The following is a 16,341-nucleotide window of genomic DNA, read 5'->3' on the forward strand; positions in this document are numbered from 1 at the left end:
AGTGCTTTTGGTGATTAATTGAAGAAACAAGTCTCATGGACTTTCTTATCTGGGCTCGCTTTGAACCACAATCCTCACATCTAAAACTCCTGAACAGCTAGATATGAAGCTTGTTTTTGTTTTTTGCCAGTCCTGGGGCTTTCACAAGGCTAGGGCTCTATTACTTGAGCCACAGCACCATTTCTGTTTTTTTCTATATAGGTGGCACTGAAGAATTAAACCCAGGCCTTGGTGCATGTTAGGCAAACATTCTATCACTAGGCCAAACTCCTGGCCCCTGAAGAATTTTTTTTTTTAACACTATAATTTGAAAGGGATCCTTTAAGAATTTGAGATGATCGAACCCAAGGACAGTGCTCAGGTCCTGAATTCAAAGCCAGAACTGGCACAAAAAAAGAAAAAAAGAATTTGAGATGATCACAACTTAAACCACTATATGAGATCAATAAAATTAAATAAAATGTCATGATAATCAGGGAAAACAAATGACAAATGAAGCTCCTAAGAGTAAGAACCTTGCTGGGTGCTGGTGGCTCACCAGCACCAGATCTCAGGAAGCTGAGATCTAAGGATCACAGTTCAAACCCAGCCCCAGGCATGAAAGTTTGTGAGACTCTCATCTCCAATTAATCACCAGAAAACTGGAAGTGGTGCTGTGGCACAAGTGGTAGAGGGCTAGCCTTAGCTGAAGAGCTCAGGGACAACACCCAGACCCAGAATTCAAGCCCCACAACCAACCAAAAAAAAAAAAAAAAAAGATTTAGAACATTGACAAATCTAGTCTAATTAGGCAATTTAGGTTGCACTCAGGAAATAAAAATATAAAATTTTCCTTGAAGAGTCAAATTCATTAGCAACATCACGTTTGAGGATATGGTTCTACTGATGCTCAATACTCTACATTCCATGGGTATATGAGACTGTCTCAAGAAGGCTATTATTTATGTAGCAGTCCCTGCAAGGACTACAACAGGGAACACAAGGTTGCTTTTAGTCACTGTTTTTTTTTTTTTTTTTCTTTCAAGTCTTAGTGGTTGATACTTATTGTCTATGATGCGGCTAAAGCCAAATCTTCTTTATTTTTCTTTTTTTTTTCTGAATACAATAGTCCAGCAGCTCCTGCCTAGCTCTTCAACTAGGACACTGGTTTTCTGGTCTTTGAATTTTCCCTGAAGCATTGTCTTTTCCAGCATCTAGAGCCTGCCAGCTCCAGACTGTTAGAGGCACCTCAGCTTTCCTCAATCCTAGTAATACCCAGTTTTTTGTACTATAATATATTTATGTATCATAATTTACTTTTTCTGTGTGCAGACTCATTTTTAGTTTTTCATCACTGGTCCTATGGGGGAAAAAAAGTTTAATTTTATTTCACTGTTAATGGGTAGATTTGTTTTTCCAGTGATTTAAATTCCACAATCCCAGTATGTTATAAAGAACATTCATAAATATGGTTGAAGAAGGATAATTAATTTCTTGTTATTTTTTCCATACCCACTAAACCACATTTTATTATCTGGAGTGGTCCCAGCAGCCCCTATGGGATCCCACAAAAGGTTAACCTCTAGAAAGCTGTATTTATGCCATCATTTGCATAGATTTTTTAAAAAAGATTCATTTTTGGAATAATAGTCTGTACTGAAATGTTAAGACATTTAGAAACAGTCTGCTTAAAACAAAACCTTTATTTCTTTCTAACCACTCTGCAGAGTGGCCAAATTCCTCTCTCATGCTTTTGGGGTAAATTGCAGGGCCCAGCAACACATAATAATCCTACAGGTTTTTAATTCTATCCGGCTTGACTGCCTACAGCTACCAACGCAGCTATTTAACTGCTTGGTTTTATAGTCTTGAGTAAGGCTGAAGACAACTAAACAGAAAACAATACTCAAAGTCACCACCATTTTTAACATTGAAAAAAAAAAAGTCATCACCAAAAACTCTTAAAGTGATAGTCATTTCAGTGAGGGTCACAAATTTGAGTTTACCTGGAAATAAAAGTGCTAATAACAATATCTCACATGACCATAAGGTTAAACAAATAATCTGAACTTCTATAAAAGATAAAATGATCATTTTTCCTTACAGTGAAATACTATGTAACAGTTTAAACAAATGTGGCAGAATAACATATAATGGCACTGAAAAAATAATCCTCATGTCATATTAAGTTGCCATAGTGAGGCAAAAATACATTCAGAATGTCACTTTATATAGACGCAACAGAAAAAAATATAACTTTAGGGCCAGGAGTATGGCTTAGTGATAGAGGTCGTACCTAGCATGCAAGGAGTCCTTGGGTTCTATCTTTAGTATCTTGCAAAAATCCACAACAAAACAAAAAAGGGTTATTTTAGCATTTTGTTATTTTATTTAATACTTATTATGTATATTGAAGCCCAGTTAAAAACATTAAATGGCATTCAATATTAATAAAATTTCAACCTATTCTTGCACTTGAGATTTGGAGGTAATTTTGAAGGAGTTTTTATTTTCATTTTTGAATTTTGGAAAATATTTATATACTAAGTTCATAATTAAAATTACAAAATAATCTACATATGCTAGCAATACTATAACCAAATTGTTATAAATATTGACAATTCTGGTGCATGTACAGAAACTAACATATATAAAAGCAGAATACATTAAACTGTTAAAAACAATATATAAATTGTTATGTATGCATGTCTTCATTATTTCATTTTTAATTTTTTTCCAAAGGTATGCTTTAATCAAACAAAAATATTTCTATTGAAAAATAAAATTGGGGGCCGGGAGTTTGGCCTAGTGGTAGTGTTTGCCTAGCATGCACAGAGACCCATGCATGGAGACCCAGGTTCGAGTCCTCAGTACCACATACATAGAAAAAGGCCAGACGGTAGTGCTGAGGCTCAAGTGGTAGAGCTCTAGCCTTGAGAAAGTCCAAGGACAGTGCTCAGGCCCTGAGCCCAAGCCCAGGACTGGCAAAATAAATAAATAAATAAAATAAAATAAAATTGGGGGCCGGAAACATAGCCTAGGGGTAAAGTGCTTGCCTAGCATGCAGCAAGCCCTGGGTTTGATTCCTTGGTACCACATACACAGAAAAAGTCAGAAGTGGAGCTGTCGCTCAAGTGGCAGAGCATTAGCCTTTAGCAAAAGGTGTCCAAGGACAGTGACCAGGCCCTGAGTTCAAATGGAGGGAAGGAAGGAAGGAAGGAAGGAAGGAAGGAAGGAAGGAAGGAAGGAAGGAAGGAAGGAAGGAAGGGGAGAGAGGGGGAGGGAGGGAGGGAGGGAGGGAGGGAGGAGAGAGAGAGAGAGAGAGAGAGAGAGAGAGAGAGAGAGAGAGAGAGAGAGAGAGAGAGAGAGAGAGAGACAGGAGAAGGGAGGGAGGGAGGGAGGGAGGGAGGGAGGGAGGGAGGGAGGGAGGGAGGGAGGGGAAGGAAAGAAAGAAAATAAGATGGAAAGTTATCCTCTAAGCTTTAAAAAACATTATTTTGATTAAAAGAATTCAATATAGTCCTAAACTGTCTGAAGGTATTTATTACTTGAAAAAATAAAAACTAAGCCAAATATAAATTGATACTCAATTATCCTAAACTTTTTTTTATGAAAATGATTCTGGATATGATCCAAATCAAATGTAAAATTTTCTTTATAGCCATGTGTTTCTTTTTTTAGGAACAAAACTTGGGAATGTCTACAGTATATAAGAATTTGATTATGTTTTACCTTAAAACCAATGAACTACATTTTAATTTATTTCTATAAAATGATTTAAGTTAAGGGGCTGGGAATGTGGCTTAGTAGCAGAGGCCCTGGGTTCGACTCCTCAGTACCACATAAACAAACAAAAAAGATTATATAAGTAAATTCTTAGAATAAATCATAATTTATAAAAGCAAATTACTATTCTATTTCCATTTTTATGTACATTATAGTTTAAATGGCTTTTCATCAATACCATCATTTTGGTAACTCTGTCTTGTAATAGCCTCAAGGGAAAAAAAACTCCTCAGGGAGAAGAGGTTATCATCTAATCAATCACAGGAAGGGTGGAACTGTTAAAAGAGTTAAAACCTTCAAATACAAACAAGTCTGCCTACTAAAACAATATGTAAAACATGTTGGAAAAACCTTATTTTCCCCTTTGTATACATCTCTGATACTGAGGTGATTATAAAACATACTTCTAAATCATCTTAACAAAAGCTCTGATGGGGGAAAGGAGGTTAAAATAGTAAGTTATAAAGGATAATGCCAAACGAACTGGAGCTCTACATTTGGCTTTCTGTTCTTAGATCTTGGACAGATCTCAGTAAGCCTCAGTTTCCTGACATGTAAAATAATACCAAAATACTCTGTATACTTCACAGAGTTATTTGTACCTGAGACATTTATACATTTAAGAATATAAAAGTCCTTCTGAAAATTGTAAAACACTATAAAATGCATTTTTAAATTATTCTTACCAAAGTAACGATGATAAAATTTAATTTTAATCAAGTTATTTCCTGTACAGAATTCTCAAAGGCTATTTTCTACATTACTGTTTACTAGAGACTCTGACAATCACAAACAGTAGTATAGTGTCCATGGCAAGCCATTTTGCTTCCTTAAACATTTTATAACCACAGGATTGTACCTGTGTCGAATCCAACAGGAAAGATGTCAAGCTTGCTAATGAAACCTTCCTGCCAAAATCTATCATTCCTCCAAAGGCCATGTTCTCCCTTCCCAGCTTTTGCATATATTCCACATTTCTTCCACTATCCCCACATATGAAACACCAAAGACTGAAGATTGCTTGGGGCTGGCAAGGTAAATTTTCACATTATGTTTGCTAGATCCCATAAAGATGCATCAAGTGGAAAAAGATCCAAAATGACAAGCACACACATCACACTGACTACACACACACAAACACATAAATGCCCTTCATTCTTTAGGGGGAAATTTAATTTCTTACATAGCAAATAATCGTCACCTTAGAATGAAGTGTATAACATAGTAAAAGAAGGAAAATAATTCATACTCACCATCTCCCATAGCCATTCAGATGATCCAGGGAGCTTTCTTAAATCAAGAGGTCAAATATCACAGCAAATAAGTGCAGCTCAGAGCCTGCGCCACTGGGCTCGGCCTGCAGCCTGCAGACACCCAAAGCACTGTGTGACCCAGGCCGTGCTGCAGCTCTGCACCGCAATAGCCAACAGCTGCTACTCCACTTCAAAATAAAAGTCTGGGGTCTTGCTGAAAATCCTCGCTTATTTAGGAGAGCAGAGCTGGAGCTTGATCAAGATTATCCTTCTACTTGCACATATGCTGTTATATTCAGGTTGTGATGTTTTTCCTTGTACTGACTGCCTGAAATTTAATCTAAGAAAAGCTCTGGAAGCCAATAAATGCCATCCCACTGGGGGACTTTTAATGCAATCATCAAAACACAAGGCATGTGTTCAGCAATCATTTTCTGCTTCCCTAAAGATATCCATGTAATCAGTAGCAATCACATGATCTGATGGATTAGCTGATTTTCGCCTTTTAAAAAAGGTTTTCATCCCTTTGTCATTATCTTTTAATATTTACAACAGAAAATTGCTGCCAGTGCACAAACAGGAATAGCCCAGTTTCTATGATTAACTGCTCTCATTATGCAGGAAGCATTTCTGGCTGCCGTAAACAAATCACGTCAAAGACAGCCCATCAAAGGCTGCTCTGTGTGTGGACAGCAGGGCCACACGGAACAAAGCTTGTTTCTGGTAGAGGAGACAGAACCTAGCCAGTGCGCAGCTGCAGGGATGCAGAGCACCCTCTATCCAAGCTATATAACCATCAGTATATTATCAAGCTCTGAGAAGGCCCTGGGGCTCACGGTCACAAACAGATAGATTTTTTAAATGATCCTAAGAAAAGAGCTGGTTTGTTTTCTGTCAACGAGTACATTATAGACTACACACGTATAAAACTAGACTGGAAGTTACCTTATTGACTAAATATAATTTCATAGACTAAGTTTTATGTTTTATCTTATAGCCACTGTCTAAGGGCATTAATTCTTAAACAGTATAATTGTTTTAGAGAAGCTAGAAATTACCATGATTACATGGCAAACTATGTTATGCCCTATACATATATGTATGCATGTATTAGACAAATCAGAATTACGCACATTGATTTTGTTTTTACAGTGAAAAGTACAAGACTTGCAATCATAGCCACCAATGCTTTTAGTGTTTACATCTTGATTAGTGTAGGAGACTGTCTAGAAAGCTCCATAATGACATGATACTGCCATAATCACAGGGCACTTAAAACATTCAGTATTTCCCTTACTACTACCTTCTTTCAGTCATTTGATTAATTTTTTCTTTTTTCTGTCAGTTGTGGGACTTCAACCCTGGGCCTGGATGCTGTCCCTAAGCTCTTCAGTTCAAGGCTACCACCCTACCCCTAGAGCAACAGTGCCACTTCCTGTTTTCTGGTGGTTAATTGGAGGTAAGAGTCTCACTAGGATTACAGGCATGAGCCACCACGCCCAGCTCATATAATTAATACTAAAGGCAGAACTAACTCTACTATACTCACAGACTTAGCATAACTGATTTTTATATGGTGAAACAGAAGTCAGGCTTGAACAACGCTCAATATAATAATAACAAAAACTAATTTCTATTTCTCAACTAAATGGTATGCTCAAATCTCTGAGGATACAATTTACTCCGTATTCATGAGTATACTGGTGTAATGCTTGAGAAAATAAAGTCAAAGAATGTAACCAGAACTTAAAAGAGTATAGATATGCAATTGAGACAGAAATCAAAGACAAAAGTATGAGATATAAAACCTGAGTACCAGGATACGCATAAGAGAAGGGGTATAAAAATTTTAAAAACCAAATTATTTGAATAATAAATTCAAGATAGTGTTAAACCATGTTATCCTTATTCACCATGTCCCATGTGGACTTTCTATTCCTAGAAGTCCACCTAGAAGTCTCTCATGAGTATTAATGTTTGTATTAATGATAAAGATGATACAGATTGACAGGTAAAAGTCTTCTATAGCCTATAAGGTCCTCAGGCCATGCTGCCTGCTTACCTCTCCCACTGCATTTTATATGTGATTTACCCTCCAAGCCACTACCAATCTCACTGGGCTTTAAGCAGTGCTGATTTCCCTGTTTTTTGAGTAAAGTCCTGTTCCACCTCTGTGCTTTTATAGTCCTGATATCCTCTACCCAAACTGTTTTGCCATCATTTCTCTAATGACGGGATCATTTCATTTATTAGTTTAAATATGTCAAGTCCCTGGAATCACTTACTACACCATTCTATCTAAAGTGACACTACTGAACGACTCATAATTTCAGTACCCTATTTTCTTCACTTAGTACTGTTTAGATGATAACTGTTAGCTGAAATGACTCTAAAAGGGCTATACTACCTTTGTAACAACTTCTCTGTTGTCTCTGCTAAAGTATAGTGGCTTTTTATTACAAAGAACTTTTAAGTCATTATACTAGAAGACATATGTTTCATTATTATGAAAGATGATAAGCAATTTTATTGACCATAATAGTTTCTACTCACGAAATACCATGAAAAAAAAAATTTGAAATGCATGTCATGTTGAATGTGCCTCAAATAATTTGCTTTTAAATAAACCAAATGAGAAAGATAGTATCTTCAATGGCTTTTCACATACATACAATAATATGTGTGAACTATTTTCACACATATTCAGGCTAAGCTTTGTTTTGCCCTAAAATGCTTTTCTGTTTCAAAACTTTATTATTTTGAGAGTGTGATCAAAGCTGAACAAAAAGGCCAAAAAATTTTGTAGGGGAAAAGTGCAGAAATAAAAAAGAGCTGAGGGGCTGGGAGTTTGGCCTAGTGGTAGAATTCTTGCCTTGCATGTACGAAGACCCAGGTTCAATTCCTCAGTACCACATACATAGAAAAAAGCTAGAAGTGGTGCTGAGGCTCAAGTAGTAGAGCTCTAGCCTTGAGAAAGTCGAAGGACAGTGCTCAAACCCTGAGCTCAAGCCCAGGACTGGCAAATAAATAGATAGATAGATAGATAGATAGATAGATAGATAGATAGATAGATAGATAAATGATTTTTGTTACATTAATTTGTACACAAAATATGACTTCCAATTGTCAAAAATTTATTTTCAGTGTTCAACTGATATATTCTTCCACCTGTGAAAATTCATCAAGTATCATGGGTTAAAATGAAATATACTACAGTTTTCTCATTAATAAAAGGAAATTTTTTCATGTAATGGTCTCCAATTTAGCTACACAGTTTTAAGGAATAATGCAAATCGACTAAATAAGAAGGTATTTCCTTCAAGACGCAGTTACCAAACTACACATCTGCTTGCCTGCTTACAATATATCTCCTCTCTAGACATAGCCTTGTCAAGGGCAGAAAGTTTGCTATCCTCTTTACTGTTGTAGCATGGTCTAATCTATATTTTAAGAAGCTCACTCTGACTTCTGGGTAACAAATGGATTACAGGAGGCAAACATGATCTACTACAGCATTTCAGGTTAAAGCCAGAGGAATAAGAATAGTGTTACCAATGGAGATTGGAAGGATGGGGTAGGCAAAATTTGAACTATGTTAATATATAAGAAATAAAAATAATGGCCTAGTAATAATGGGAAATCAAGTCAAGATTCTAATTTGATAGTGGCCATAAACTGAAATGGGTAAGAATGAGGAAGAAACAGATTTAAGGGATTCGTTTCTGGATATGATTATGATTAGCCTAAAATCTGAAATACCTATAAGATATTCAAGTAAAGAATGTTACTGGGCCAGGAGTTTGGCCTAGTGGCAGAGTACTTGCCTAGTATGCATAAAGACCCAGATTTGATTCTTTGGTATCATATACATAGAAAAAAGCCAGAAATGGTACTGTGGCTCAAGTGGTGGAACTCTAGCCTTGAGAAAGCCCAAGGACAGTGCTCAGGCCCTGAGCTCAAGACCCAAGAATAACCTCACTCCTCCCCACACACACCCCCTAAAAATGTTACTGGGCTTGCAAATTATCAAGGAAGAAAGAGGAATGACAGTAGAGTAATAGTTATTTAAGGTCTTTGGGCTAGATTGGATGAAAAAGGGATTAAAGGGGAATTAAAAATAGGCTTGAGCCTGAAGACTTGTTAACATGACAAATAAGCTTCCTTGTTTTAATGTTGTCCTTTGTTAACTAAGTGATTAAGACATTTTTTAAAGTAATAGCATTTTTAAAGTAACATCACCTATCCCTCTGCATCCATAGGGGACTGGTTCCAGGAAAATTTAAAGATACTAAAATATGACAATGTTCCAGCCTTCATACAATATGGTTTCGGCATATATAACTTCTGCATATTCACCAATATACTTTAAATTATCTCTAGATTACTTATAATACATAAACAGTGCAAACATCATGGAAACATAATATTTTATAGGTAATTATGACCAAAAAAAAAAAAAAACCCTTTACATTCTCAGGCCTAACTACACTTTCCACCTGCAGTAATTAGCTTAATCTGTGGATGTGGAATCTGCAGATACAGAACCTATGCATACAGTGAAATTTGAAAAAAACAAAACAAAAAAAGCTTGGGGTCCTGGGGAGAGTGGCTCAAGTAGCAAAGCACCTACCTAAAAAGTGTGAGGCCCTGAATGAGGGAACTAATAACCATCATCTTAGCTATTTGTGAGGCATAGACAAGAATGCAGTTTGAGGCCAACTTGGAACAAAAAGCAAGATTCTATCTCAGAGATCAAGGCAGCCATGACAAAACACAAGCAAGCACACATCCCAACTACTTTGGATGGCATACGGAAGAAGACTGAGGCTCATGTCTGGTCCTAGACAAAAGCACAAGGCTATACCTGGAGAAAAAAAAAATCGCTAAGACTAAACGTGTTAGGATAGCCTGGAAATGTGGCTTAGTGAAAGAGTGCTTGCCTAGCTTGCATGAAGCCCTGGGTTCAATTCCTGAGTACCACATAGACAGAAAAGGCTGGAAGCAGTGCTGTGGCTCAAGTGGTACGGTGTTGAGCTGTGAGCAAAAGAAGCTCAGGGACAGTGCACAAGCCCTGAGTTCAAGCGCAGGACTAGTCAAAAAAAAAAAAAAGTGATAGGAACATGTGACTCAACTGGAAGAGCACTTGCCTAAAGATTGTAAAATCTTCAGCTCAAAAATCCCAGTACTGCTCTCGCCCCCAATCTTTAAAAAAAAAAATTTTGTTGGTCACTGGGCTTGAGTTCAGGATATAGGCACTGACCCTGAACTTTTCCACTCAAGTTTTCTGGCAGAAAATTGGAGAGAAGTCTCACGGACTTTCTTTCCCAGATAACTTGAAACTACAATCCTCAGATCTCAGCCTCCTAAGTAGCTAGGATTACAGGCATGAGCCATTGGTGCTCAGCTTCCCCCATCTCCCAAATCTTATTCCCCAATATGCATATCATAGACTTTAGCTTTTGCATTTGACCACATTTGCAATATTTCAATTAGCCTTTAGAGTACAATCTTTGGGACTCCCTCCAAGAAAAATAATGCCACATATTAAACTTATATATACAAGAGATAAACAAATAGAACTGGGAACAAAAAAAGCTCTCATTCAGAAGGTGACAGAAATGATCTCAGTAAAATAAGAATAACAATGCTTTCAAGAGTAACCATATGCAAACAATGAATGTTTTTAACTTCATAAAATGTATTAGGCCTTTTTCTTTATAGCTGTAATGAGTCTGAAATACACAAATAAGAATGTCACAGAGAACACAAATCTCAGTTCAAAACATTTTAACAACTCTCTCCATTCCTGCTGTATTTGGTTTCTATAGACATAAACAGAGGTAATTGCAAGAAAAATTCGGATGAGGTATTTAATCACCTTCTATTCAGAGAAGAGAAGTGAGAAACAGTGGGCAGACAAGGTGAGACTGGTTGTACCAAAGTCAACTGAAGCTCTGGAACTAAGTTTAGATTAGGGTAGATACAATCTATCAAATATCAAATTCTCACTCCATATGATATCATGAAACACAGCAAAGCTTGGTCTTTAACATGGCGGGGGAGAGGGGAGATATGGGACACTTCCACTGACTTATTTTCAATGATTACTGATTTACTATAAATTCATATACTAAATTTTCTCCAAACTCACATTACCATTCTTACCAAACACTTTATAATATGAAGCTACTTTCCTATATGGAAGAACAAGCTTTTTTAATGTTGGAAACAATATATTCTTTACTGTACAGTTAGTATTTACAGACAAGTGTAGGTAACTGCTGTACAACACAATTTATCATCAACCTTATAAAAAGAAAGAAACCATTGAGCATTGGTGGCTCACATCTGGAATTACTAGCTATTTGGGAGGCTGAGATCTACGGATCATGATTCAAAGTTAATACCAGGCAGGAAAGGCTGTGAGACTCTCTATTTCCAATTAAACACCAAGGAAGCAGGGAGGGGGGAGGGGCGGGGGGGTTGGGGATGGAAATGAAGCTGTAACTCAAAGTGGTAAAGTGCTAGCCTTGAGCAAAAAAAAGCTCAGGGATTGTTGCCAGGCACTGAGTTCAAGCCTTAGGACTGGTAGCAAAAAAAGGAAGGAAGGAAGGAAGGAAGGAAGGAAGGAAGGAAGGAAGGAAGGAAGGAAGGAAGGAAGGCAGGCAGGCAGGCAGGCAGGCAGGCAGGCAGGCAGGCAGGCAGGCAGGCAGGCAGGCGAAGCAGCAGCTCAAAAAATAAACGGGGGGGGGGGAACAAACGTGTCAGATCCGACTGCATTCTAACTTGGCCTCCTTCTATTTAAAAAAACAGAGCTATTTCTTCCAGTGAACGTCCTGGATGTTTCTTCATCAGTATTATCACTGAGTCTACATACAGGTATAACGAGTATCCATCAACCCCCACAAGTTCTACTAAAAACAACCAAGTGAAACAGTTACTATAGGTGTAAAAGCATATTTTATACATAAAATGAGGAAGTTAAAATGGTCCACATCTTCAACTCAGAAGACAAAAAAATAAGGCAAAAGATCAGTATCATTTAAAGTATAGACCCATTATTACATTTTTCACTTAAAAGCATAATGTTTATTTAGCAGGATATGAGATTTTATTATTATATCTGAGCTAAATTTTCAACCCACAGAACCAACTCTTCTGACTACTAAGATAATTCTTGGCTTGAAAATACATTCTAGTGTGTAAAATTTTGCTGAGTAATCTCAGAAATGTTTGAGAGCCAGAATAATTTAATTACTCTTACCTTTGCAGATGTTCAAAATCATACTGCCCGAGTTTTGCACTTCATCAAATTTGGCAAATATCATTTCTAATCTGGGAATAAAAGAATGGTTTGATTTTACATTGAGCTGAACAGAAATAATGCCACCATCTCCCTTACAAAGAAGAAAAAATAGGGTCTGGAGTTTGGCCTAGTGGTAGATTGCTTACCTAGCATGCACAAAGACCCAGGCTGATTCCTGGGTACCACATACATAGAAAAAGCAAGAAGTGGTGCTGTGGCTCAAATGGTAGAGCCCTGTCCTTGAGAAAGCCCAAGGACAGTGCCCAGGCCCTGAGTTCAAGCCCCAGGACTAGCAAAAAAAAAAAAAAAAAAAAAAAGTATGGTCTGGAGATGTAGATTCATGGTACAACACTTCGTAGCATACACAAGAACCTGGGTTCTACCCCATCACAAAGGAAAGAAGGATGGAAGAAGGAAATGAGGGTGGGAAAGGGATGAAAGAAGAACAATTCTAAATAACCAGTTAGATTCTTATACAACTCTTCTACAATTCACTTACTAAAAGAAGACACACACCCATTCCTTTTTCTTTTTTTTTTTTTTGCCAGTCCTGGGCTTGAGCTCAGGGCCTGAGCACTGTCCTTGGACTTTCTCAAGGCTAGAGCTCTACCACTTGAGCCTCAGCACCACTTCCAGCTTTTTTCTATGTATGTGGTACCGAGGAATCGAACCCGGGTCTTCATGCATGCTAGGCAAGCATTTTAACCACTAGGCCAAACTCCCGGCCCCACACACCCATTTCTTGATTAAAAAAGACAACTATCAATCACAAAGTGGTTTCATTATAAAATTGATTTCTCAAAAGTCAGAAAATATGTATGTATGTATGTATGTATGTATTTTTGCCAGTCCTGGGGCTTGAGCTCAGGGCCTGAGCACTGTCCTTGGACTTTCTCAAGACTAGAGCTCACTTTAGCCAGAGCACACTTCCAGCTTTTTTCTATGTATGTGGTACCGAGGAGTCCAACCTGGGTCTTCGTGCATGCTAGGGAAGCACTCTACCACTAGGCCAAACTCCCAGTCCTTTTCTTTTCTAAAGACTTTTTTTTTAATTTATTTATTTTTATGAAGGTGATATACAGAGGGGTTAAGGTTACATTAAGTTAGGTTTTGAGTATGTTTTTTTTTTAATCGTGTCACCACTTCCCTAATTTTCTCCTAATTTTTCCCTCTTGACTCCCCACTCCCAAGTTATATAGTTAACTCTCAACATAGAGTTTAATGAATCTCACTGCTGAATTACTGAATTGTCCCATTTCTGTGTTTCTCATTCCCCTCCCCAAATCAGATAAACTTACATACAAGAAGTACAAACAAGAGCCGGGAGTTTGGCCTAGTGGTAGAGTACTTGCCTAGCATGCATGAAGTCCTGGGTTCAATTCCTTGGTACCACATACATAGGAAAAAAGTCAGAAGTGGTGCTATGGCTCAAGTGATAGAGCCCTAGCATTGAGGAAGCCCAAAGACAGTGCTCAGGCCCAGAGTTCATGTCCCAGGACTGGCAAAAAAGAAGTAGTAGAAACAGAGGCCAGGAGAGTGGCCTAGTGGTAGTCTGCTCGCCTAGCATGCACGAAGTCCTAGGTTCAATTCCCTTGAACCACATACACAGCAAACAGGCAGAAGTGGTACTGTGGCTCAAATGGCAGAGTGCCAGCCTTAAGCAAAAAGTGTCCAAGGACAGTGCCCAGGCCTTAAGTTCAAGCCCCAGGACTGGCCAAAAAATAAAATAAATAAATAAAAGGGGAAATGAGGTTTTTGCTTATTTGATTTTGCCAGTCTTGGGGCTTGAACTTAGGGCTTGAACACTGTCCTTGAATGGCTTTCTCAAGGCTAGAGCTCTACCATTTGAGCCACAGCACCACTTCTAGCTTTTTTCAGTGTATATGGTACCAAGGAACAGAACCCAGGGCTTTGTGCATACAAGGCAAGCAATCTATCACTAAGCCCCGCTCCCGGCCCCAAGAGGTTTTTTTTTTTTTTAATTTTACTTTTTGTGGCTCCTCCCTGCCCCCCATATTTGATTTCTGTACCTTTTGTCTTCTATGTAAGAAAATGTTTTCTAGCTCTAATCTTATATTAAATCTACTCAAGTCACTAAGTCTTTCTTTCTGTTGGTGTGGAGGGTGTCAGGAATGTATCTTGGACTTTGCAGCAAATATTCTACCACCTGAGTTACGCCCTCCTCACCTACATGAAGACATCGTTATATTAAAACACATAAAAATCATGCTAAGGAAAATTAAGGTAGCATGAGACAATGAAATGCCATGATAAATAGAAATTCTGAGTAAAGGGATACAAAACAATCTTCCAAGTAAATGCATCCTGCAAGAAGGCAGAAGTAATCATACTGTTAGACTTCCCATTAAAAACATCAAGAAGAGCTGGGCACGGTGACTCACTTCAGCTGAGATCTGAGGACTATGGTTCAAAGCCAGCACAGGCACTAAAGTCTGTAAGACTCATCTCCGATTGAAAACTGGAAGTAGTACTATGGTTCAAGGGGTAGGGTGGTAGCCTTGAGCTGAAGAGCTCAGGAACAATGCCCAGGTTCAGGTGTAGGGCGATAGCCTTCAGCTGAAGAGTACAGAGACAACACCCAGGCCCAGAGTTCAGCCCCACACAGACCCCCCCCCCGCCTCAAAAAAATCAAGAACAGACTATTCACTATATATAAATAAAATGATCTACAAAAAAGAAATTATATATATAGATATATAGATATATATATGTTGATATATATACCAAAGAATAGAGTTCCTAAATGTATTAGGCAAACACTTAGACTTAACAAAAACTGACAGACTCCAACATAATAACAGTGGGAGACACCTCACTTTTACCAAAGGATAAGTCAAGCAACAGAAGATTAGTAAAGAAGCCTCTGAATTAAATGACATCATATCCCAAATGAACTTAACAGACATCACAGAATATTCTACCCAACAACTACACAAGGCACATTCTCAGCAGATCATGGAACCTTCTCCAAAATCGATCATATCCTAGGACATTTAACAACCCAGAGCAAATATAAAAGAGCTAACATCCTGTATCCTACCTGATCACAATGGAATTAAACTAGAATTCAACTGCAAAAGAAATTGCAGAAAACATTTCAAACACTAGAAAAATAAACATACTGTTGAATAACAGATGGGTCACTACAGAAATAAAGGGGAAGCTGGACGTGGTAGCTCATGCCTACAATTTTAGCTACTCAGGAGGCTGAGATGTGAGGATCATAGTTCAAAGCCTGCTCAGGCACTAAAGTCCATGAGATTCTTATCTATAATTAACCACAGGAAACCAAAAATAGCACTGTGGCCCAAGGGGTAGGGCATTAGCTTTGAGCTGAAGAAATCAGGGATAACACACAAGTCCAGAGTTCAAGTCCCACAAGTGACAAAAAAAGAAAAAGGAAAAGAAAAAGAAATAAAGGGGAAATTCAGGAAGTTCCTACCAGCCAATGAAAACAGAAACACACTGTATCAGGATCTCTGAGATACAGGAAAAATACTGTTAAGAGGAAAGTTCATAGCTCTAAGTGTGCACATAAAATGAAACAGTTCAAGTAAACAAACTCAGATGCAACTATAGCTTCTAGAAAAACAGAAACAAACTAAAACCCTGAACTACTGATTAGTGAAAAGTCAGTGGTGCTATGGTTCAAGGGGTAGGGTTGTAACCTTAAACTAAAGAGTTCAGGGGCAGCACCAAGGCCCAGAATTCAAGTCCCACGACCAAAAAAAAAAAAAAAATTATACAGAGAATCAATAAAACAAAAAGAGAAACAGAAACATATCTGAAAATCACAACAAACACCCAAATAATCCAAAAGATTATGAGAGCCTACTTTCAAAATCTATACTCAAATAAGATGGAATATCTAGTAGAAATGGATGAATTCCTACAGACATACAAGCTGCCTAGGCTGAATCAAGAAGATATAAACCACTTAAACAGGCTCATAACAAGCAAGGAGATGAGGAAGTAATAGAGGATTTCAGGGGAAAG

At 37.8% G+C, this 16,341-nt stretch overlaps 1 protein-coding gene across 35 annotated transcripts in view; it reads right to left on the reverse strand.

Annotated features, from left to right (window-relative positions):
- The window catches only part of Clasp2 (cytoplasmic linker associated protein 2), a 206,896-nt gene that overhangs the window by 140,953 nt on the left and 49,602 nt on the right, over positions 1 to 16,341 (reverse strand). For 34 of the 35 annotated variants that reach the window (XM_090351849.1, XM_090351844.1, XM_090351847.1 and 31 more), the window contains exon 7: positions 12,283 to 12,353. In XM_090351849.1, coding sequence (XP_090207975.1) covers positions 12,283 to 12,353 — 71 coding nt within the window. Of the gene's footprint in view, positions 1 to 5,018; positions 5,484 to 12,282; positions 12,354 to 16,341 lie in introns of those variants that run through there. The other variant, XM_090351851.1, reaches the window with a different exon arrangement.

This window comes from Megascapheus bottae, chromosome 18 (genome assembly GCF_031878675.1).
Source record: "Megascapheus bottae isolate mThoBot1 chromosome 18, mThoBot2.hap1, whole genome shotgun sequence".
NCBI lineage: Eukaryota > Metazoa > Chordata > Mammalia > Rodentia > Geomyidae > Megascapheus > Megascapheus bottae.